The 22,735-nt window shown below is 52.8% G+C and overlaps 1 protein-coding gene and 1 long non-coding RNA gene across 18 annotated transcripts in view; one reads left to right on the top strand and one right to left on the bottom strand.

The window, feature by feature from the left end:
• DNMT3A (DNA methyltransferase 3 alpha) overlaps nt 1–22,735 on the top strand; it is a 104,287-nt gene that overhangs the window by 51,125 nt on the left and 30,427 nt on the right. For 12 of the 17 annotated variants that reach the window (XM_069582781.1, XM_069582782.1, XM_069582783.1 and 9 more), the window contains 3 exons: nt 3,385–3,655; nt 9,494–9,537; nt 9,990–10,136. In XM_069582781.1, coding sequence (XP_069438882.1) covers nt 3,385–3,655; nt 9,494–9,537; nt 9,990–10,136 — 462 coding nt within the window. Of the gene's footprint in view, nt 1–594; nt 701–3,183; nt 3,292–3,384; nt 3,656–9,493; nt 9,538–9,989; nt 10,137–22,735 lie in introns of those variants that run through there. The other 5 variants (XM_069582796.1, XM_069582797.1, XM_069582791.1 and 2 more) reach the window with 4 other exon arrangements.
• Nucleotides 15,592–19,103, bottom strand: LOC138436724 (uncharacterized). The gene is made up of 2 exons (XR_011255554.1): nt 17,592–19,103; nt 15,592–15,734 (listed from the first exon to the last, which is right to left on the bottom strand). It is a non-coding gene; the product is annotated as an uncharacterized lncRNA (long non-coding RNA).

The following is a 22,735-nucleotide window of genomic DNA, read 5'->3' as shown; positions in this document are numbered from 1 at the left end:
CCACTCCCGGCGGCTTCCAGGTCTGCTCTTCTCACCTGAGATGGAACATCCAGCTCCCCCCGTGGACCTCCTTCCTTCCTTCCTCTCAACGGTTTCTTCTGGGTGGATCTGACCTGCCCAGTTTCCATGCCTCAGAGAGAGGGACAGTGAGGGCCCACTAGTAGCTGGGGGTGAGGGGGGTAGTTCTTCATGGGTTAGATGGATCTCAAGTTGACGGTGGTAAGAGTCAGCAGCTCCCCTAAGCCCAGAACTCCAGTTGACTCAGGCTGGTGGGGAAGGGGGATGAGGGGGAATGGTGAAATCAGGGCCGATTTCAGCCCACTTGAACTGACACCCCCCAGGCTGGAGCTGTGCAGAGTGCCCCCTATGTCTCCTCCGCCCACCTCTGGAAGGATGGCCTGTCTCACCCTCTTGCAGATTGGGGGTCCCTCCGGGGCAGGCCTGAGAGGGGTCTCCAGTCAGGGTGGCTCGGGACCCCGGGGCTGGGTCGGGTCTCAGAGCCGGTACTCCTGGGTCTCTATGCTCTGGAGCTGGCAGTCAACAGGAAGTGAGTCCCAGGGTGAGAAGAGGCGGTGTGGTCCCCGGGCAGGAAGTAAGTGACAGCGGCGCTGTCTGAACAGTCTGTGGGGCTGGGAGCCTACCCTGACTCGAGGTGTGTGTGGGGAAGCGAGTGGCTAGAGGAAAGGAGCACACGGCTATGGTAAGAGATTGGTGCCGCTGACCCAAACTCCTCAGCCTGGCCAGCGGGACCCCCCCGACTCCCTCCTCCTGGGAGCGCCATGTCTGGGGCTCCGGCGGTGGCATAACCAGACCCGAGTGGGGCAGAGCCCCCGCTGCGGGCCCCTCCTCCAGGTGTGCCTGGCTCTCCGGTTCCCCGGGCCACGCGACTGTGTCACACACAGGAGGCTTGAGGACTGAGAGAATTCATCCAAGGAGGGGAGCTCCAGGCCAGGGAGCCCACTGGCTTGAGCAGGGAGGTGGAAAAGACCTCCTGAGTCCTGGAGAGTGTGTGTGTGAGTCCCGACCCATGGGGTAGCCACCGAGGAGAAGGACAGGGCCTGCTTGCTCTGCTGGCTTTGGCCTCCAGTGCCCAAGCCTGGTGGAGGACTTCTCCCTTCTCCACCCCATCCCCGAGGCCTACCTCTTCCTCTTGCTGCAGCACCCCCGACCCCACCCCACCCCACCCCACCCCCGCTGCTGAGGAGCACACACATGTGTAGCCTTCCGTGGGAGGGTTTCTTCCTGGAAGCAGGCCTGCCCAAGCCGGTCCCACATGCCCCCTCCCCCGGAGAAAGCAGCCTGGCCAGGCCTCGAGGGCACTCTGCATGCCCTCAGGCTGCTCTGTGTAGGGAACCTCGTCCAGGGCGGACTCTGGCTTTTATTTCTGTTGTTTTCTCCAAGGCCCTTGTCCCTCTTTGCCACCTCTAGGGTTTCCTCGCCATACAGCAGTGGGCTCACCGGTGAGAGTGTGGATCCCTGGGGCAGAAGCCGCCTTGGAAACTGCGGAGCCTGGCAGGGAGGGGCTGGGGGACCCAGCGCTCCGTCAGGCTTCGGGGTGCATTCTTCATGGGTATAGCTATCTGGAGGGAGTTTGGCAGGATCTCTTTCCTCACACTTGGATGAGCAGACCCTCTTCCCCAGCCAGGCCACTTCCGGGACTCTGGCCTATGGAAATTCACAGGTGCAGAGAGCCGTACGTGCAAGAGGTTCTCTGCAACAGAAAGCCAGTCGGCCCACAGCCCACCACTAGGAGACAGTTTGAATAAATTAAGGACCATCCTTTCAATAGAATGTTGAGCAGCCGAGGCAGAGTGAGCCAGATCCAGACGCGTTGGTATGGAGAGATGCCCGCTGTGCTTGCAAAGTGAAAAAGCAAGTTGCAGAACAGGATAAGTCATATGATCCCTTCTTAGGGGGAAAAAAAAAATTCTGGATCTGGATGTGTGTGTAAATACGTGTGTATAAACATGCAACTTACGCATGACTGTAGATGCACAGGAAAAAAGTCGAGAAAAGACACTCGCCAAACTGTAAATGATGGTTCACCTGTGGGGAGTGAGTCTGGAGGTAGGGAATTGAAATAGGGGCTTTAACCTTTCAATGCTATTCATTTTTGTGTGGTTAGAATTTTTGTATACGACTGGCTTTTATAAATAGAAAAAAAATGACTTGAAGGAAACCTTCCTATAGGACTAGCCTAGTCATCTCACCTTACAGGTGGGGAAACTGAGGAGCACTCTTGAGCAGCACCTTCCTGAGGCTTTTGCTGAACTCGTGCTGCTCCCGCCCTCCTCCGGGCACCGATTCTGCAGGGGAGCCAGCGGGCAGGGCTGCGGCGGGTGGTCCGGTGCCCGCGGGCGTGGCAGAGCGCCAAGCACAGGCGGACTCCTGTCTCCTGCCCTGAGAGGACACCTCTGTCCCTTCTGAGATGTCCTGGCCTACCTGCCCCCAGATGGCCGAGGACCAAGTGCTCGCCACGCTCTGTCCTCACAAGGTGTGTGAGTGACCTCAAGCTAATCACAAAAGTCTCCAAGAGCCTCCCCAGGAGGCCGGGTGCTCTGAGGGGTAATGGCTGAGAGGGAACTTCGCCCACCATGCAGTGACGCTTAGGAGGGACAGTTGTGACAACTCTCAGTGTGGTTCCTGTAGCAAGCTCAGTTCTGAGACTCTTGGGGCCAAAGCACAACCCTTCCTCTTGGGGGGGAACATGGCACTCCAGACTTGCTGCAAGCCACTGTGTGCTGCTGGCCGGGGGCCTTGGCTCTCCTGGGGTCTGAGCGCCCTCAAGAGGCTGTGGGGCCAAAGCTGAGCGAAGGAACAGTGCTCGGGTTGGGGTTGGGGGAGAGGAGGCCCCCCTTTCACTCTCGCACTCCACATGCCGGGCCGCAGCTCAAGAGGACAGCCAGAAGGGCGTTGACACAGGAGTCAAATCAGCCCCGGATTACTAGGAATCCTCTGGGGAAGGGTCCTGGTTTGAAGTGGGGATAGAATGAGGAGCATTCGTTTTCAGTGGGGGCCATAGGGAAGGCTTTGGGACCCCCCTGTCACTTCAGTGAGTGGGGGTGCCGTGGGCTGGGGTACAGAGCTGTAAACATGTTAGTAATGAAGACCACTAGCACTCGTACAGGGCTTCACAGTTTACAAAGCACTTTCTCATACATTTCCCCGTTTTCTTCTCTGGAGTCCACAGACCTTTGGACTTCAGAGGGTGAAGCCCTTGAATCTGAGAGAAAGAATTGAGTGTGTTTGACTACCTACACATTTATGTGAACACCATTTTCTGGACAGACGGTGTGTAATTTTCACCAGAATCTCCACTGGGCCAATGATGCATGAGGGGCTGAAACCACTGGTCTAACGCTCCCCTCATGTTTATCTTTGCAGGTGGAAAGCAGTGACACACCGAAGGACCCTGCCTTGACCTCCAAGTCCCTGTCCATGGCCCAAGACTCAGGCCCCTCAGAGCTGTTACCCAACGGGGACTTGGAGAAGCGGAGTGAGCCTCAGCCAGAGGAGGGGAGCCCCGCTGGAGGGCAGAAGGGCGGGGCCCCAGCAGAGGGAGAGGGTGCCACTGAGACCCCGCCCGAAGCCTCCAGAGCTGTAGAGAATGGCTGCTGCACCCCCAAGGATGGCCGGGGAGCCCCTGCAGAAGAGGGTAAGTCCCGGGCACAAGGGGGGAAGCCTCTGCAGGGCTGGCCGGGATCCCCCTGAGGGTTAGAACTCAGGGCCTGGAAGGTCCCAGGAGGCCCCGGCTGGGTGGTGGCTGAAGGTCTGCTTGCCAAGGCTGTGTGCCCTGGAGGCTACTGGCTGGATGTAGCCCGCGCATGTTTTATTTGACCCAGGCAGTATTTTAAACATTAAAAAAAATTTATTTGCCAATATTTGAAAATCAAGAAATTTCACATAAAAATCTGGAGTTTTGGGGTCTCAGAAAACAAACAAACAAACAAACAAAAACTAGATTTGGTACAACAGTGAGTTTGCAGAATGCTAGTGGTTGCTGAACTGGGGTGATGGCTGTCTCTCCACAGGCTGGTTGTTCTCCTTGCTTTCCATCAGCCTTGGCCTAGCCTGCTCACTCTTCCACAAGACCTGTAGCTCTTAGGGATCTACACGCTGGAAGCCCCTGGCCTGGGCGCTCAAGGACAGCAGGTGCCCTTGTGGGTGTTATAAGCCCCGTCAGCCTTTCCCAGTGCAGATGTCCTAAGCCCACCACAGTTCAGCAGACGGGACTGAAGTTCAATGGTGACAGAGTCGGGGAGGGGTAGGACAGGTGGGGGTGGGGTGTGCACTGCCCAGCCGAGACCTCTTCCTCTAGGGACTTTCTGGCCTAGCCCTGGAGCCCTGGAAAGTTGCCCACTTTTTTCTTTCAGGTTAAGCCAGTGATTTCAGGGCCAACAGAGCTGTAAACATGTTAGTAATGAGGACAACTAGCATTTGTACAGGGCTTCACAGTTTACCAAGCGCTTTCTCATACATTATCACGTTTGATCCTCCCAGGGCCCTGCCAGGTTGTTTTGCATATGTGCATTTTAATTTCAGAATGCCTTCCTTCCAAGAGTACATGATGGGGAATGAATCAATCGATTAATTGGCGTGACTTAATTTCGCATGCTTCCAAACCTCATATTCATGCAGGGTAGAGAGCATCTCCAGAAGAGATTTCCCAATTTATTAAAAAAAAAAATCTTTCATTCATTTACTATTCAACTAATATTTACGGTGCTCCCACCACGTGCAAAGGGCTTTCTGAGGTACTCATTCTGCATCTGTGGTTTTATTTACTCTCTCAGTCTTCTTCAAGAGGTATTATCAGCCTCATCTTAAGGTGGGAAAAAATCAAGGCTTAATGAGATGCAGTGACTTGCTCAGGGACCCCAAGCCTGTTGGCAGATTCGGAATTCATTCGTCTTGGTTTCTAGCTTCAGAGTCTGTGTGCCCTTCCCATGCCCCCTGCTGTTCTGGGGGGTGGGGTTGATGTGGCGGCCGGTCCTGAACTCAGCACCTCTGGGGATGTGTCCTGACATGCAGAGGAGTGGCCATGGGGCCTGATTTGAAACAGGAAGAAAGGGAGAAAACACCACCTCCCTTTACAAAGGCCAGATGCGCAAGAACAGAACTGGGAACCCACTGGTCCTGCCTACCAAACAGGCAGCTCCTGGGACCCCACCATAGCTTGCACCCAGCTGAGGCCCAGGGCTGGGGCAGGCCTTCCTGCCTGTTGGGATGGAGCCAGCACTGTAAGGCTGCTCTTAACTCGTGAGAGTTTGCTTTCGGTTTGGGATTTCCCTGTTCTCCGTTCTCAGGAGCAACTCCTCTAGTTGGTCAGTAGGGGTTTATTAAACACTTACTTGATGTGTGCCGAGATCCGGGGAAGCTATCACGAACAAAAACCTGGTTCTTGCCCTGGAGGACCTCAACAGTCCACTGAAGAGATGGACATTAATGAGAAATGCACACTTACAAGTGTGTGTTTATACACAGAGATAAGTTCTTGAAGAGAAAATAAACATGGTTCTCAGGAACTGTAACAGAGGAGCCCCAGACAAGCTGGGCTGTTACACCTAAGCAGAAGGATGAGCTGGGGTTTACCAAGCGAGGGGGTGAGAACAGGTGGGAGGGAGCAGGGTATCCAGGGACCTGACAGAAACGCACACGTGTGGAATGGGGGGAAGGAGGGAGAAGGGTATGCGACAGGGGGACAGCAGATACGGCCAGTGCAGCTTCAAGGCTGCCCTCTCGAGGGGTGACATGATCCGCTTTACGTTTTGAAAAGATCCCTTTGCCATCTGGATCCTGGGATGGAACAGAGGGGCCGGGAAGCAGGATGAGCAATCAGGCGCCGAGGGGAGGATGGCAGATCTGGAGAGCTGTGGATGAGCGCCAGGGACAGGAGGGGGGCGGGCAGAGATGATGTCAGGGTGACTCCTGGGCTTGGGACTTTCGCACACTGAGGGATCATTCTCAGACTCTTAGTGCAAAGTGCAGTGGGCGAGAATATCCTGTGTGTCCTTGATCTCCAAAATTTGGCCTTGGAGCACTCCTGTGTGGCTTCAGCTATTGAGGCTGTAGAGATGCTGGCAGGGATCAGAGTTCAGATCCCTGAAGGTCATGGTGAATTGCCTGGATGCAGAGACTGGTGAGCTGGTTCCTAGAGGGGTGGGCAGTGGCCTACTGGAGGCTCGGCCACTGCTTCAGCAGTTGGCCCCATAGAATGCATATGCAGCTGCTTGGTTCCAAGAAGGAAGGAGACTGAGGCCCCAGGGAGAAAGTGACTTGGTCATGGTCTCTTTTCAGGGGCCCCATCTGTCTCTCCCGGAACTCCTCTCATTATTTCCTACACAGGAAACATGGAGGACTTTAAAGCAGTCTTGGCCTGGGCACCCTCCTGTGTGCACGTAGGAGCCCCAAATCCTGATAGTACAGCCAGGAGAAAGGAGGAACAGGGGAGATGATGAGTAATAAGGACATGAGCCACCTGGACAGGCAGGTGGTGGCCTTGGAACTGCTCCTGCACTCCTAGCATTAAGGCCATCATGGTGATAGTAGTAATGATGGTAATGTAGCTTTCTTTTTTACTGAATATTAACCATGTGTTGAGTGTTCTATGTTCTTGCTACTCAAAATGGTCCATGGACGAGCAGCGTCTCCTGGCATCACCTGGCATGTTACAAATGCAGTCTCCAGCCCCACCCATAGACCTATTGAATCAGAATCTACATTTGAAAGAGATCCTCATGCTTCTGAGGCATGTTAAATTTGAGAAGCCCTTTTCTTTATGTAATTCTCTCATTTAATCCTTGCAAACATCTAAGGAAGACTTTTATTATCCCCATTTTTCAGATGGGGAGACTGAGGATTCAGACAGGTTAAGTTAGTTACTGAGATTATACAACTTGGTGAAGGGCCAGATGAGGGTCAGCACAGAGCTTCTCTCTGCTTAGACTGACACACTAGTCCTGGGCTAGTAACTACCCTCTGAGGCCAGCCTGACCTCAGTCCTGTCCTTGGGATTTTGGTTCATTTTAAAGGGAATTTGGAGGTGACCCCCTGGCAGAGTATAGCCTCAGACCAGCAGGTAAGTGTTAGAAGCACTCTGGCCTCCCCTGCCCCCAGGACCTGAGATGCCCCAGGGTTATGTCCAAGCCTGCCAGGGCCATCCTGGAAGACACACAGCCACCTGGCCCAGCCTGCGACCCTGGGTCTGGGCCGGGAGCAGATGGACGGCAGAGGGAGTGTCCAGAGAGCAGCTGACCACCCCCTGACTCAGGACAAGTGCTGCATTCTGAAGCAGCCCAGTTGGTTGTTTCGCTGGGCCGGGCTGGAAAGTGTGTGTGCGATATCACTCAAGTGGGCATGCGCGGAATCTGTCAGGGAGAACATTCCAGAAAGAAGCCAGTTGGAAACCGCATGAGGAAAAGTAGTTCTGTTTCGGGGAGCATGGGGGCTGGGGAAGGAGGAAGAGGGGAGCCTCAGGGCGGTGTGATGTGAAAAGGAGATAGCCGGCTTGGGAGTCAGGAGCCCTAAAATCTCAGCTCTGGTAGTAAGTCCCTCCGCTCCCCGCCCCACCCCACGCCCCCCAGCCGCGCCTCAGTTTCCCCCTCGAAGGGCAAGACAAGTATCCCATCATCTGGACAATTCCTTTCAGCCCCGATTCTCGGTAATTCTAGTGAACAGAGGATTCCCCACAAGCCAAAAGCCACGGAGGGTCCCCCGGAAGAAAGGTCCCAGGCGCCGCGCGATCCGAGGGTGGGCGCCCCCTCCTGGCCAGCCCAGAGCGTCGCCGGGTGGAACACGGGGGGTCTGAGAGACGTTGGGGGGCGGGGACCCGGGGAAGGAGGGAGGCCCGGAGCCGGCGGGCGGGAGGGGGACTCCTGCCCCCAGAAGGCGAGAGAAACAGTTGGGGCGCGGGGAGGGGGGCTGGCAGTGGTGAGGCCAGACGGCCTAAAGGAAGCACGAGGAAGCGACAGGGAAAGTCCGGTGAGACGTACCTTAAAAGGCCTGCTGTGTACACAGCGCCGGCGAGTTAACACGCGCCCCCGCTTCCTCCCGGCGCCCTGGGCATCTGGCACCGCGGGGTCCACACCTCCCAGCAAACCCGCAGGTGCAGCCCGGCCTGCCCTGTCCCCAGGCTCCAGGTCATCGAAGCCCAGAGCGGAGCCGCAGGTCTCCCTCCGTGAGTGAGAGAAGGGGGGAAGAAACAGCCTCTTCAGGGGGTTGGGGATTCAGAGACCTTCAGTGCTGTGGCTGGTTTCCGCCTCACAGCCAGGAGATGCAAGAAGGGCTGTTTTTTTCCGTTTTGGGCTGTTTGTCTCCCCTTCACGCCGCCCACAAACCCCCTACCCCCAGCCTACCAAGTGACCTTGAGTCAGCCTTAGTGACCTTCCTGCTTTGGGGCCAAGCACAGTAATCTTGGCTTCAGATAAAGGAGGTCTGGGGCCCAGGTGAGGGGAGGCTCACCCCGCCCCGCCCCCCACACTCCAGCCTCCCTGCCTCAGCACCCCCAGTCTCCAGCAGGAAGCTGGAAGGCAAAATTAACCCAACCCACAGCCAGGCAGGGCTGCAGACTCCAGAGTGTGCCAGTGAGGAACCTGAGAGGGACAGGACCAGCCTAGGAGCTCCGGGACCTTTTGGAGCTTGGGACCTGGAGAAGGACAGGAGAGGATAAGGCTTCCCTGCCCTCCACCTTTAAAGGCTGTACTGCTGGGGCTTCAGCCCCCAGGGGAGCCTTCCATTCCAGGAACTGGAGTCCGGGCCAACTGAGGAACCGTGGGGAAGAGGAGCAGGGAAATGCTGTCTGAAGCATTAGCAGGGTTATGTACCTATCCTCAATGAGGAAAAAGCTGGGAGAGATTCCAGAATGACTGTGGAGAGTGGGAATCCAAGGCTTCTAGAATAAAGACAGAACTCAAGGACCTGAGAATGGGGTACAGAGGCAGATATTCATGGTAGAAGTATGGTGTTGAGAACTGCAGGAGCACCTTAGAAACCATTTCCAGCATCTTTATTTTCCACATGAGGAAACTGAGTCTCAGAGAGACAAAGTTGCTTCAGTAGTCTTGCTCCAGTCCTCCTGCGCCCCCGTCCTTCCACCCCCAGAGCTTCTTTGCCACACCCCACACCTCGCAGTCTGGCCTCCCCTCCAGTAACTGAGCTCTCTTGACTGGGAGTAGCCAAAGGGGCTCTTTCCAGACCCTCCTGTGTGTCTGACTCACTCCATGGGCCAGAAACCACAGCCCTGGCTTTTCTGTTGTTCCTTTGGGTTTGGGCCTCCAACCCTGCCCAGGTCCTTTTTCTGCCCTGGCTGTGCTCCGAGTCCTGGGGCCAGCATGATATGATGCCTGGCACACAGTAGGCCATCAGGTTTGACATAGGCGCGACCGAATGGCTGGAGAAGCCCTATCCCCGAGGCAGGGACCCCAGGCACAAGGTGAGGCCTCTGAGCCACTCCTGTAACTCTGCCGACAGTCCCTTTGTTCTTCCCTCTCCACAGGCAAAGAACAGAAGGAGACCAACATCGAATCCATGAAAATGGAGGCAAGTGTTTTCCTCAACCCCCAGGGGCTCTGTGGATCCTGATTCTAGGAGAAGAAAGCCACCGCTCTGACCGACTGTGGCGAGTGTGTGTGAGGGGAGCCCGAGGTGGCCCCTGGCCCCTTCTGTACTTGTCCCTCCGTGAGGAGCAGAGGAAGTGGGTGTGGAGGTTGGAAGGCCCCCAGCGAGGCAGCCAGCTGGTTCCCACTCCGAGACCAAGCACATCCCCTCCTGTTTTATGTCCCGCCCCACATCCCGCCCCATCCCTCACTCCTCCCACCCAAGCAGGGGCTTGTCCCGAACTCCAGGGCCGGCATCTCCGGCCAGGAGTCAGAGCTCCTGTGTTCTGTACGAGGTGAGTGCCTCCTTGGTTTCCCCTCCAGGAGGAACGACCCTGCAGCAGGGCTGTCCATGCCCACCTTAATGCCGGTCTGTCTGTCGTCTCTCTGTCCTAGGGCTCCCGGGGCCGGCTGCGGGGTGGCCTGGGCTGGGAGTCCAGCCTCCGCCAGCGGCCCATGCCGCGGCTCACCTTCCAGGCGGGGGACCCCTACTACATCAGCAAGCGCAAGCGGGACGAGTGGCTGGCACGCTGGAAAAGGGAGGTGAGGTGCCTTCTCTGGCCTGGGCCCCAGCCCGTCCCACAGAACCGGGAACCTGGAAGTTAGCTTCAGCCACCGTCTGTGGCTGTTGTCAGGCCCTGGCTGAGCCTCAGTTTCCCCTTCCCCTTCAGGTTAACCTCTCACTCTACAGGGAACTGCTGGCTCCCTAGGCAGTGACTGCGCGTCCTTTGTTATTTCCACAAATGTTACTGGACACTCAGTGTGCAAGCAGGCAGTGTCTAGGCCTCATGCACGTATAATTCCTGCCCTCATGGAGCTGACATTGTGATGGGGGAGATGGACAGAAAACAAGCTAGAGCTCTTATTAGACCTGAAATAGAGGGTAACAAAGTCCTGCTTTAGGTGGGGTGGTACGGAGAGGCTTCTTGGAGAAGGCAGCATTGAAGTTGAGACCTGAAGGAATAAAAGAGCTGGCTCTGTGAGTTGTGGGGTGGCGGAGAGTATTCTAAGCAGAGGAAACAGCACAAGCGAGGCTCTGACTTGTTTGGTTGTGTAAAAGACCGATCTTCTCAGAGTGAACCAAACGGGAGAGAGTGGGGCCAGATGAGAGGCGGCGAGGGGAGGTAAGCAGAGGCTGATCATACAGAGCCTTGAGATCTGGGCTGGAAGCTGGTTTAACGCTGAGTATCCTGGGCAGCCCCTGAAGGTTTCTGCGCAGAGGAGTGATTCGATGTAGATTAAAAGAGCAGCAATGGTGAAGGAGAGGAACAGATCTGGGCTTGCTGACTGATGGGAAGGATGTGTGAGGGGAGAGGATGGACATGGCCCACAGGGGTGATGCGTGTGCTGCTGCTTCAGGTGGGAAGACTAGAGGAGGAATGGGTTTGGGTGGGAGGGAAGCAAGCGTTTAGTCTGAGATACTAAGGTGCCCGGATCCCAGAGCGGAGGGAGGCCAGGCTGCAGATGCAAAGGTGGGAAGGCATAGAGCCACGAACGCTGATGAGCTCTCCTAGGAGACCGGAGAGAACTGAGACGCATCCTAGGCCTCGGGCAACAGAAACCCTGCAGTTATGGCCGCATGAGGTAGGGGCAGTGGCAGCAGTGGTACTGAGAAGGGGCCTGGGAGGAAGAGCCGTGTCTCAAAAAGGAGAGAAGCTTTTCCAGAGGCAGTGGCCACCTTGCCCTGTGGAGGCTGAATTGAGACGGGCTGTTTGCACCTGCCCACCTGGAGGCAGCCGGTGACTTTTCTAAGAGAGGCTTCCGTGCGGGTCAGGAGGGAGGAAGCCAAGCCAGGGCTTCGGCAGCGAGAGGCGGTGAGGCGGTGGAGACCAAGGGGCGAAAGCAGTCCCCCCCGAGCAACCACTGGGGGACTGCCCTCCTGTGTGTCTGATGAGCAGAGAGAAAGCATGTTGACCAGGAAGGGAAGGGACCCGCCATGAATTGCCACCTGGGGCCTTTCACCTTCACTCTCACTGGTCTTTACCCCAGGCCTACAAAGGAGGGTGTTATCCCATCTGCATTGTGTGAAAGCTTGCTCTAGAGAAAGTTCTGAACCAGGTGGGAGAGAGAGAGGGTGGTAGCTACTTGATTATTTCCATTTCCTCTGCGATCCAGGAAGGCAGAAATTTCTCTCCTGGAAGAGCCTGGAAAAGGGACAGCCTCTGCAAGGTCTCTGAGCTATAAGTGTGGTCTTTGGGATGGAAATTTCGTTCAGGACTTGGGGCTATTCCTCTGTGGCCGGTGGGAGGGGCTTTGCTTTTTAACTACTTGTTACGTGGGGTCTGTGCTGCTTCTTTCCTTTAGCCCTGGGGCCAGAAGCTAGATATAATGACTTTTACACTTGACGGGCTTCCAGAAATTTGGTCATCCTCAAATTATACTTGAAGAACCCTTATGGAGGCCTGCCCTCAGTTGCAGTTTAAAAAAAAAGGCAGTCTTTTCTCAACTCACAGGGAAAAGTAAGATAATAGATACATTTTCTCAATCTTAAAGTTGCCGCTAAAATTTATTAAAAAAAATTTTTTTTTTGGCTGCACCATGTGGCATGTGGGATCTTAGTTCCCAACCAAGGATTGAAACCGTGTCCCCTGTGGTGGAAGCACAGAGTCCTAACCACTGGACCACCAGGGAAGTCCCCCCAGCTAAAACTCAGGGTGAGGGATCGGGCACCTCAGGCAGAGCATCGCCAAGGAACTTAGACTAATTCTGCCTTGGGTCACCTTTGCATCAGCAAGAGGTGGCTTTTGGCTTTTAAAGGACGAGCGAGAATTTAGGGAAAGGGGAGGAAAGGCAAGGTAGAAAGAGACTTACAGTATGTGCAGAAGTTCAGAGGCACAAGACTGTGTGGTCTTTTCGGGAATGCAGGTCCGTGGTGGTGGATGAAGGAGCACAGTATGCAGGCTCAGAGCAGCAGGAGGGTGGTTGGGGAGCTGGGCTTGTGTGAAGGCTGTAGGGCTTCACCTGACCCCAGTCTGCCCCTGGTCCACGTGCCTCGCCTGTAGAGCCTTCTACCCTCAAAATATCCCCCTCGGCTTAATTTCCTTTTCCCATGACCTCCCTGGTCACTCCACACTGTGAGGTCTGCTCTTTACCAGCTGAGTTTACCTGCCACCTTAAGCTTTGGAAAAAAAAAAAAAACCCAGAAACTAAGAAGACTTAGAATATCACAAAATAAATGAAATTTAAAATAACTGGATGAGAAAAATGGGGCATTTCCAACCCCTTTGGCGAGGCTGAAGTGGGGATTCCTCCCTGAGCTGGGATGCTCACGTCTGTCTGTCCCATCTCCTATTCTCAGCACCTCTGTGCTTGTCCTGGGAAGGATTAAATTTTGCCTTAGTCGTGACCAGGGCCTGCAATAGAACCAGCAACAACTCTCCATTGTCTCCCTGTCATGTCAGAAATCCTCTGGCTGTTTCTCAAGACTTTAACCCTCACTGTGACATCCACAAGGGCTGCACCCCCTAAACCCCCCCACTACCATTCTCTAATAGAACAGTCCCTGTGAGAGACTGGTCTCCCCTTTCTGCTATACTTTTAAAACCCTTTTCATTCTTCAGGGTTGAGTCCGAGAGCTGCTGCCTCCTCTAAGAAGCTCTCTGGGATCGCTCCAGTCCACACTGCCCTCTTCCCTTCTCTGCACTCCTGTAGTCCTTACTGTTAATATTGTTGGGTTTAGCAGTCAGTTATATTTCATAGAGTACTTTTCACTAACTCTTACATGTTATGTCTTCACCAGTTATGCCAAACCTGATAATTGGGCAGGGAGAACAGGCTCTGTGAATAGCTGTTGGTTGGCTAAGCAGTTGGGAGGTGGGTAAATATGAGACAACTTCTCAGGGAGCTCGGGCCCAGGCCATTGGTTTCTGGTGGTGCTGACAAGTGTACCCGGAGAATAGTGTGGGGCTGGGGGACTGAGGGCAGGCTCCCACGGGTAAGGCGGTGCCTGAGTCTTTTCCATCCCACGTTCCTGCTGTCCCCTGTGGTTCTCCTCTGTGCTTGAGCCAAGGAGCACCTACCTTGGCCTGGCAGAACTAGCCCAGGGTGGGGTGTGGGGAGGAGAGACGAGAGGCACCTTCCCCCAAAGGAGGGCAGTTCCAGACTTTTCTTTCTGTTTTCAGAACAGCGTGGCCCTGAAGGAGCACTTTAGGCTTAGGAAGGGCTTTTCACAGGTGTTACCTCGTTAACCCTCACGAGTGCGAGGCAGAGGCCTGGAACTGTCATCCAGCCAGAGGGCCTGTGGGCTCCCCGTGTGTCAGTGCTGTGGTTTTAGGATGCGGTCATAGCCCGGTGAGATTATGACTCTTATTAATGTCTTCACCCCAACCTATTCTAAATTGCTTCAGGGTCAGGAAACCATGTCCTGCTGTTCTAGAATCTTGCCTCTTTCCTGGCTTCCAACTCAAATGGAGGGACTCCTGCATCCTCAGACTTACTAGATGTTTCAGTTCAGTTCAGTTCAGTCGCTCAGTCGTGTCCGACTCTTTGTGACCCCATGAATCGCAGCACGCCAGGCCTCCCTGTCCATCACCAACTCCCAGAGTTCACTCAAACTCACATCCATCGAGTCAGTGATGCCATCCAGCCATCTCATCCACTGTTGTCCCCTTCTCCTGCCCCCAATCCCTCCCACCATCAGAGTCTTTTCCAATGAGTCAACTCTTCACATGAGGTGGCCAAAGTACTGGAGTTTCAGCTTCAGCATCATTCCTTCCAAAGAACACCCAGGAGTGATCTCCTTTAGAATGGACTGGTTGGATCTCCTTGCAGTCCAAGGGACTCTCAAGAGTCTTCTCCAACACCACAGTTCAAAAGCATCAATTCTTTGGCGCTCAGTGTTCTTCACGGTCCAACTCTCACATCCATACATGACTGCTGGAAAAACCACAACCTTGACTAGACGGACCTTTGTTGGCAAAGTAAGGTCTCTGCTTTTGAATATGCCATCACTTATTAAATACTGATAACAAGTAATCAGGGGCTTCCCAGGTGGTGCTAGTTGTAAAGAGCCCGCCTGCCAATATAGGAGATATGAGATTTGGGTTAGATCCCTCGGTCAGGAAGATCCCCTGGAGGAGGAAATGGCAGCCCACTCCAGTATTCTTGCCTGGACAATTCTATGGACAGAGGAGCCTGGTGGGCCACAGTGCGTGGGGTCGAAGAAGAGTCAGACACGACTAAAGCAACTTAGCGTGCACACAGGCAACAGTCATCTCTGGTGCACATATTCCAGTCTGTCCTCTCCTCCCTTCTCCCTCCTGCACTCAGAGGCCCCTTTTCTCTCCACAGGCAACACAGCCTTCACTTTCCTGGAAGTGAGTCCAGGTGCCAACTTGTCCACTTGCTGGACCTGGGACCTTCTGCATCACTTAATCACCCCATCCCCGCCCCACTCTCCCACCACTGCTCCCGCCCCTCAAGCTTAGGTCCCTGCGCTGTTTGTAGACTTTGGCTGTACTCTGCTGTCCTGTGTGCGTCTCATCTTCATGGAACCCCACTCACCAGTGTGTTTTCTGCTTTTGCCCAACCCGAGCTTGTTCCGCACAGGCCCTCTGGGCACCTCTGCTCCCAGGGCTTGCCGTTCAGGAGGTACTCTGTAAAAGTTTGCTGAATGAATGAATGACTACTTCTAATCTCAGAGTTGTGTGAGTTAATAAGGGATATATAACATGTACAGCACAGGGCTAGAATATATAGGACATGCCTAGTTTTTTAAAACTGATTTTGTATAAGTATTACACAAATACATTCTTTAAAAAAAAAAAAACAACCAACCATCCCTCCCCAGGGACTTTAATTCCCCTACCAGAGGTATCTGGTGCTGTCTCTATCCATCTATGTGTGTGTGTGTGAATTTATAATTTTGCTTCACAGTTGCTTTTTTTCTCTTTTCCTTTTTTATATAAATAGAACCACACTATAGTTTCGTTTTACAGCTTGGTTTTTCACTTACGATAAGTCTGGGCAGTCAAGCCACATAATTATTGTTCTCTTCCACTGTATGGATTACCATGATTTTATTTAACCATTCTCTTATTGGTGGACATTTGTGTGGTTTACAATGTTTTACTGCATAAGCACCGCAGCAGTGAACATCCCTGGTCATGTCTCTGTGTGCATCTGCTTCTCTCAGAGAGAGACCTAGAAAGAGAAATGCTGGGTTGAAAGGAATGTGTATTTTGCATTTTATACAGTGTGCCAAATTGTCCTCCAAAAAGGGCAGTGGCAACTTAGGCTCCCGTAAACAGGGTATGAGAAGGTTTTCACCTGTGCCAACATCAATATTTTGCTAATCTAATGGGTGGGAAAAACACTATCTTGTTATGATTTTAATTGGCATTTCCCAGATAAGTGAGGTTGGACATCTTTTCAAATGCTTATTGGCCATTTGTGCTGCTGCTTCTGTGAGCTAAGCAAATGTTGCTTCCTCTTGCTTTATAACCCTGCAGTCTCAACAGACTGTGCTTCCTGTCGGCCATGGGAAGAATAGCCTCTGAGTGTCCAGCGGGTCATCTCCTGCTGTGCTGTATTCCATTTAATAAGCTATCTCCAAGCACCTTCGGTGTTGGGGGGTTGAGGGTATTGTGGCGGGCACTTGGAGAAGAAGGAGATGAATTAAGTGTGATCTCCTGGGCTTTAGTACAGGAGATGTGAGAAATGGCAACGTAACGTAGACCTTTAAGGACTGAAACCAAACTATTAGCCAAGTACGTGGGTAGCAGTTTTAGGGGAATCCAACTGGCAGACGTTCCTTGCTTATTCACCATATAGTGTATAAACTAATGAAAACCCGAACCCTTACAGGATGGCCTCAGGGAAAACATTGCCCTTAAAGGAGATGATGCCCTTTAGAGCAGATGTGACAAGTGTGCTTTACCGAACGGCTGAGCGAACACCTTTCAAAGGCACTGTTGTGACAGCCTGTAATCAGTAGTGATTCCAGGGCTGGCCCTTAGGACAGGCTGTGAAACTGTCATCACAGAGGCGCCCGTTGTCTCTCCAGCGGACCAGCTGTTCGCCCACTGAAATGTTCATTCCATCTGGGCGGGGGGGCGGGGGGTGGTGGGTACAGAGAGAAGAGTGCTGAGCACAACCCCCACTTTTTAGTGGTGAGAAAACAGTAAGGAGGCCCTGGGTTCAGCAGTGGCCATGTCCACACCTGAAATAGGCCAGACGGGCAGCTTTGTCAGCACCTCCTTCATCTCAGGCAGCTCAGCTGGTAATAAATCCGCCTGCAATGTGGGAGACCTGGGTTTGATCCCTGGGTTGGGACGATCCCCTGGAGAATGGAAAGGCTACCCACTCCAGTATTCTGGCCTGGAGAATTCCATGGACTGTAGAGTCCATGGAGTCACAAAGAGTCAGACATGACTGACTGACTTTCGCTTTTCACTTCATCTCAGGGACAGTGCCGAGAGCATTAACTTCTACCACAATCCTAATGATAAAGTAATGTTGTATTTCAGGTTTCACAAAATAGAGACCACCCCTGTGGCCCGGCCCAGATCAGAAATCTAAACCTAAGTCAGTGCATGGGCTAGGCCGTCCCTGTGTGTGTGTGTGCTCAGTTATGTCTGACTCTTTGCGACCCCATGGACTGTGCCCTCCAGGCTCCTCTGTCCGTGGGATTCTCCAGGCAAGAATAGTGGAGTGAGTAGCCAGGGGATTTGCTTCTCCAGGGGATCTTTCGACCCAGGGATTGAACCCCCTGTTTTGTGTTTTGTATCTCCTGCATTGGCAGGCACATTCTTTACCCCTGTGCCACCTGGGAAACCCTAGGTGGTCCATGGGCTAGCCCAGTGGTTAGGAATCCATGCTTCCATATAGGGGCCGAGGTTTGATCCTCAGTTGGAGAACTAAGATCCCATATGCCATGCCTCAGCCAAAAAAGTTTTTTTAAAATAATAAAGCTAGGTCAGTGCAGGTACGGGAAACTCCTGCTAACTCTTCAGCTCAGTTTAGTGGATTCACTTTCCCCTAGGAAACAAGACTCGCTACCTTATAAGGAAATCCCATCCTTGCTGGCCAATCACGCCCTGTTCCTGTTCCGGATGCCTCTTCCGTCAGTGGGCGGAACTTACGCTGGCCCAGCATCCTTGGGAAGGCGCTCTTGCAGCTCTAAGCCGCTGTACTTCCCCAGTCTGTGGACTGTTTTCCCTTAAATAAAGGACATCAGACTTGTTACTAAATTGTATTATTTTTGTCATTTCACAGGTATACTATTCACAATTACTATAAGTAAGCTAATTTTCATCCCTATTTTACCACTAGGAAGCTAAGATTCCTGTAGATGAGATAAGAGCCATGTGGACATCCTTGTGGAGATGTCTTTGGGCTAAACCAGACTCCAGATCGCAGGCTGCTTCTGTTTAGCAAACAACTCCACTAGAACTGTGTCTTCTTGGTTTTCAGTCTTGGCTTCCCCTGAAACTACTGGATAGGGTTGGAGGGAGCTCACTGGCCCAGCTCTCTGTCCCTCCCTCGGCTGCAGGTCTTCAGGCCGAAGGGTCTTGCCAGGTTTGGGTCCCTTTCACCCTGGGGACCCCTTCCCTACTTCCTTCTCCACTCCTTTGGTCCTGAGCCCTCACCCTTGAACTGCTGTTTTTCTCATGATTGGTTTTGATGTTGTGAAATTGGATTAAGTAAATGGAATGAGATTCAGGAGGCCTGGTTTCTGAGTACAGCCTCTGCTGCTGCTGCTGCTGCTGCTGCTAAGTCACTTCAGTCATGTCCAACTCTGTGCAACCCCATAGACGGCAGCCCACCAGGCTCCCCCGTCCCTGGAATTCTCCAGGCAAGAACACTGGAGTGGGTTGTCATTTCCTTCTCCAATGCATGAAAGTGAAAAGTGAAAGTGAAGTCGCTCGGTTGTGTCTGACTCTTCGTGACCCTATGGACTACAGCCTACCAGGCTCCTCTGTCCATGGGATTTTCCAGGCAAGAGTACTGGAGTGGGGTGCCATCGCCTTCTCCAGAGTACAGCCTCTACCCAGGATCAATTTGAGAAGGTTGTTCTCCTCTCTGTACTTTAGTTTCCTCGTTTGTAGCAGGGTACAAATGGACCCAGATGACCCCTGAGATTCGGAAATAGCATAATTTAAGGGGAGGCGGACTGAAGTCATGAGCTGTAGCTCCCTATGTCTCCTTGTATGGACATCCTAAATTAAATGTTTGAGTGAATTCTCATACCTCACATATATGCTTCTTTTAGAGGCACATACATAAAGCATCTTAATAAAGATGCTTAGAAAAAACTTTCACAAAGTTAATGTTTTGTGCTAGAATCTAGTTTTCCTTTCCTCTTCATGGTGGACCCCTTTTATTGTGTTTGCTGCCAGGATCGGAAATAGAAGGGCTTGCTACTCACCTGGGCAAGGGAGAGGCTTGAAGCCACCACTAAAAAGGTGATGTTGCAAACACAGCCCTGTCTTAACAGGCACACGTTCCTGGCGGCAGTTCCTCAGCCCAGGAACTGCACATCCCTGTTCTGGCTTTGGTCACCAGGTGTCTAGCTAGGTCTGCCCCTTACTGCTCGTTTTCTCTTCTTTAGTCACACAGTCACCCTTCATCATTTTGAGAGTTACAAACCTTGACTGAGCAAATACTTTGTGCTCAGGCTTTCAGAAAACTCCATATTCATCTGGGTCTCTGCCACTTTCCCACATTTTCTAGACACTAAAGAAACACGTTTAAAGGAACATCAGAACCCCACCCTGGCAGCAGTAGGCAGTTAAGTGCTGCAACCCAGTAAGGATTAGGACAGAAATAGGAGGAAAGGAGCCATGGGGGAAAGCTAACTAGCCCTGCCCAAGGAGGCCGGGAAGGCCTGCCGTAGAAGAGACATCCTGCAGGCCTGCTCCTGGGATAGGAGTTTGCCTGATGGGGACAGTGGGGGAAGGGCACTGAAAAAAAAAACCCCTCTAAAAACCCTCTAAGGATCTAAAAAAAAACCCTCTAGGAGTTTGGGATCTAGAGCACCTCAAGATTTCTTGCATTTTTATTTCAGCTTTCAGAAACCACCTCATAGCCCTCGCTGTGAGGCAAACAGAGAAGATCCAATGGTGCTATTCTCTCTGCTTTCATGATCAGAGCATTCGTTAAGGAGGTCCCTGGGATGCTCAAGCACGGGAGCGGGGCGGGGGGGTGGGGCTCAGCTGGACTGTGTGACTCTGTTAAGGAGCCAGTACTCTAGATGTCGTCAACGGACTTGAGTCTGTATTTACTAAATACACGCAGCGCCATGCTGGCACTGGAGGAGACAGTGGACACAGTCCCTGTCCCAGCGTACACATGGTCTAGAGGAGGAGGTGGGAGTGCCCACCGTGAGCCACAGCATCAGATGGAGCATGGGCCTCGGCCTGTGTTTCTGCCACCAAGAGTCTGGTGAGCACAGAGGAGGGCAAGAGAACTTCTGGGGGAACTCCTGGAAGGTTCCCTGGAGGAGATGTCCTTTGAGAATTCCAATAAGGATAAATAAGGAAGGCGTTTCAGGAAAAAGAACCACTGAGGGCAAAGACAAAGAGGCATAAAACTTCTGGGTTGGTCAGGGAACAGCGTGAGAGCTGGTAACTAGGTGTGGGAGTTGGCAAGGAAGTGTAAGAAGAGATAAAACTGCAAAGGGAGATGGTCAGATTGTTACCAGCCTCTCTGTCATAGTGAGAAACGTGGGCTTCACTGTGCAGGAGGGAGCTGGAATGTTGGAGAACCGGGTGTGTATTTTGGGAAGGTAACCCTCCCTGGCTGCAATGCAAAGGGACCCAAGGAAGGTTAGAAGGACCAATTAGGAGGGTGTTTCATCTGATTTTGACAAAGTGGCCAGGCAGTGGGAGGCAGACTTGATAGAACTGATACAGTTTGCCTCTGGTTGGAGGCGAGGGAGAAACTGGGCTGGTACTTGGGTGCTGCGGTGAGTGGTCTGTCATGATATGAGCTAGGAAATCCTGAGCTAGGGAGGAAGAGCAGGTTTGGAACAGGAAGGTGGTATGGACTTACCATTTTCTTACGGATTTATTTTGATGGTCAGAAGCTTTTCATTTGAACAAAGTCCAGTTAACCAAATTCTTCTTTTATTGGAGTGAGTGTGTGTGTGTGTGTGATCTCTGAGTTCTCTGCCTGCCCTAAAGTCATGAAGATACCCTCTTAGGAGGAGTAAATTTATCTGCTTGTCTGGCTGTGTCAGACCTTGGTTCCGGCACGTGGGACCTTTCGTCGCGGCGTGCAGGCTCAGTAGTTGTGGCAGGCAGGCCTTCTTGCCGTGTGCCACAGGGCTCAAACCCACGTCCCCTGCATTGGAAGGCGGATTCTTAACTGCTGGACCACCAGGAAGTCCCAGGAGTGGACTTTTAAGTTAGGTTTTGGACAAGCTGCTTTTGAGAAGCCAGCAGGGTGGCTGACAGTGGGGAGGGGTTTAGCAGGCACTCAGGAGTCATCCACTAGGAGGGTAAGTGCAGGCTGGTGAGCAGGGAGGGAGGAACCCTGCATTGGAAGGACCAGGGTAGGGAGGGTCAGCTCACCTACCTGGGGCTTCTGGGAGCAACCAGCTGGCAGGAGTTCCAGAATAATTGAAGGACCACTAAAGGCCCCCTTTGCACCTGTCTCTGGAGGCTTTTAAAAGCGTTGCCTTTTAAATAGTACCGAGATTCACATAAACAGGAGACTGCACTTTTTTATTCCTACTTTTTTTTCCTAATCTGAGTTGAAAGTGAAAAATGAAAAATACAGTGCCCATTATTCCTTAACTAGCATCTGTGAAGAGTTGTTATTAAGGGACGGCAAGTCAGAAAAACAGCAAAAGTTGCTCACAGTGTGCAGTTGGCATGGGAGGGGGGGAGGACCAGGATGGCCAGAGATCTGACGGGTTAGAACTGAGTGACTGACACACACATTCTGGAGCTATGAGGCAGAGACCCTGGTGTGATTCCTGGGAAATCTGACTCTCTAGTCAGATGCCCATGGTTCTGGGGCTTGTGCAAGTTTGAGAACCACCCAGCTTCAGATGATCGGACATAAACCAAACCCAACACAGGAGCGTAGTAAATAGTGGTACTTGCTCAGTCGAGTCCGACTCTTTGCAACCTCATGGACTGTGGCCCGCCAGGCTCCTCTGTGCATGGAATTCTCCAGGCAAGAATACTGGAGTAGGTTGCCACGTCCTTCTCCGGGGGATCTTCCGAAGCTGGGATCGAACCCAGGTCTCCTGTATGGCAGGCAGAATCTTTACCACTTGAGTAAACCGGGAAGCCCCCTGACACGGAAGAGATGCCTCCAAAGGCACTTATTGTGTCACCCACCACCCTGATAGTGAAGGACAGGGAAGCCTGGCATGTTGCAGTCCACAGAGTTGCAAAGAGTTGGGCATGACTTAGCAACCGAACCACCACCACCCTGTCACCCTCGCGGGGTCTCCCTGCACATTCGCATTATTAACCATTGCTCTCTGGGCCCCCCACCCTGGATTCAGTACACTTGGAATTTAGTTCTGGGCCCAGGCGCAGATCTCCCCTAAGGCTGTCCAGGTGACTAAGGGCTTGAAACTCAGACCGTGAACACTGAGCTCTAACGCTGGCACAGCTAGAGAACTGTTTCCCAGTAGAGGTGGGGGGAGAAGACCGGAAAGGACTTGGTGCAGGAATTCAAATGTTTCCTTTGGGATGGAGATGGTAGGCGTTCCTAGTGTTTTCAGCAACGGGTTTACCCCAAGGCTTGTCCGCTGGGTTCCTCCTGGGTCTTCCCTTTGGACCCTGAAACTTGAGAGGGTCTGCATGCCTGAATCTGAATGGTGGTCCCTGAGGTCCCTCCCTTTGACCCCTGGAGCCTGGGGTGGGGGAGGGGAGGAGAAAGCAACCCTGGCAGTTCAGGTTTACTTGGTTTCTTTGGACCCACACCCCCCAGGTATAAAATTAACAAGTCTCCCCAGAGTCTAGTTTCTAAAGCAAAGTGACTGTATGTGGTCAAGCTAACTTGTCGAAAGGTTCTTTCCAAACCTCTTACATGATATGCCTCCTGACTTCCTTTGACCTTACCTGTAATACTCAGCAGATATCTGTGGTCCCATCGGACTGATTAAGAAACTAAGATCCAAAGAAGCTAGGCACTTACCGAAAGCTTTGTCATCAGCTGTGATCCTCTGCTCCCATCCTGCC

Source organism: Ovis canadensis, chromosome 3, assembly GCF_042477335.2.
Source record: "Ovis canadensis isolate MfBH-ARS-UI-01 breed Bighorn chromosome 3, ARS-UI_OviCan_v2, whole genome shotgun sequence".
NCBI classification, from domain to species: Eukaryota; Metazoa; Chordata; class Mammalia; order Artiodactyla; family Bovidae; genus Ovis; species Ovis canadensis.
The sequence above is the reverse complement of the archived record's forward strand: the minus strand, read 5'-3'. Positions and strand labels throughout refer to the sequence as shown.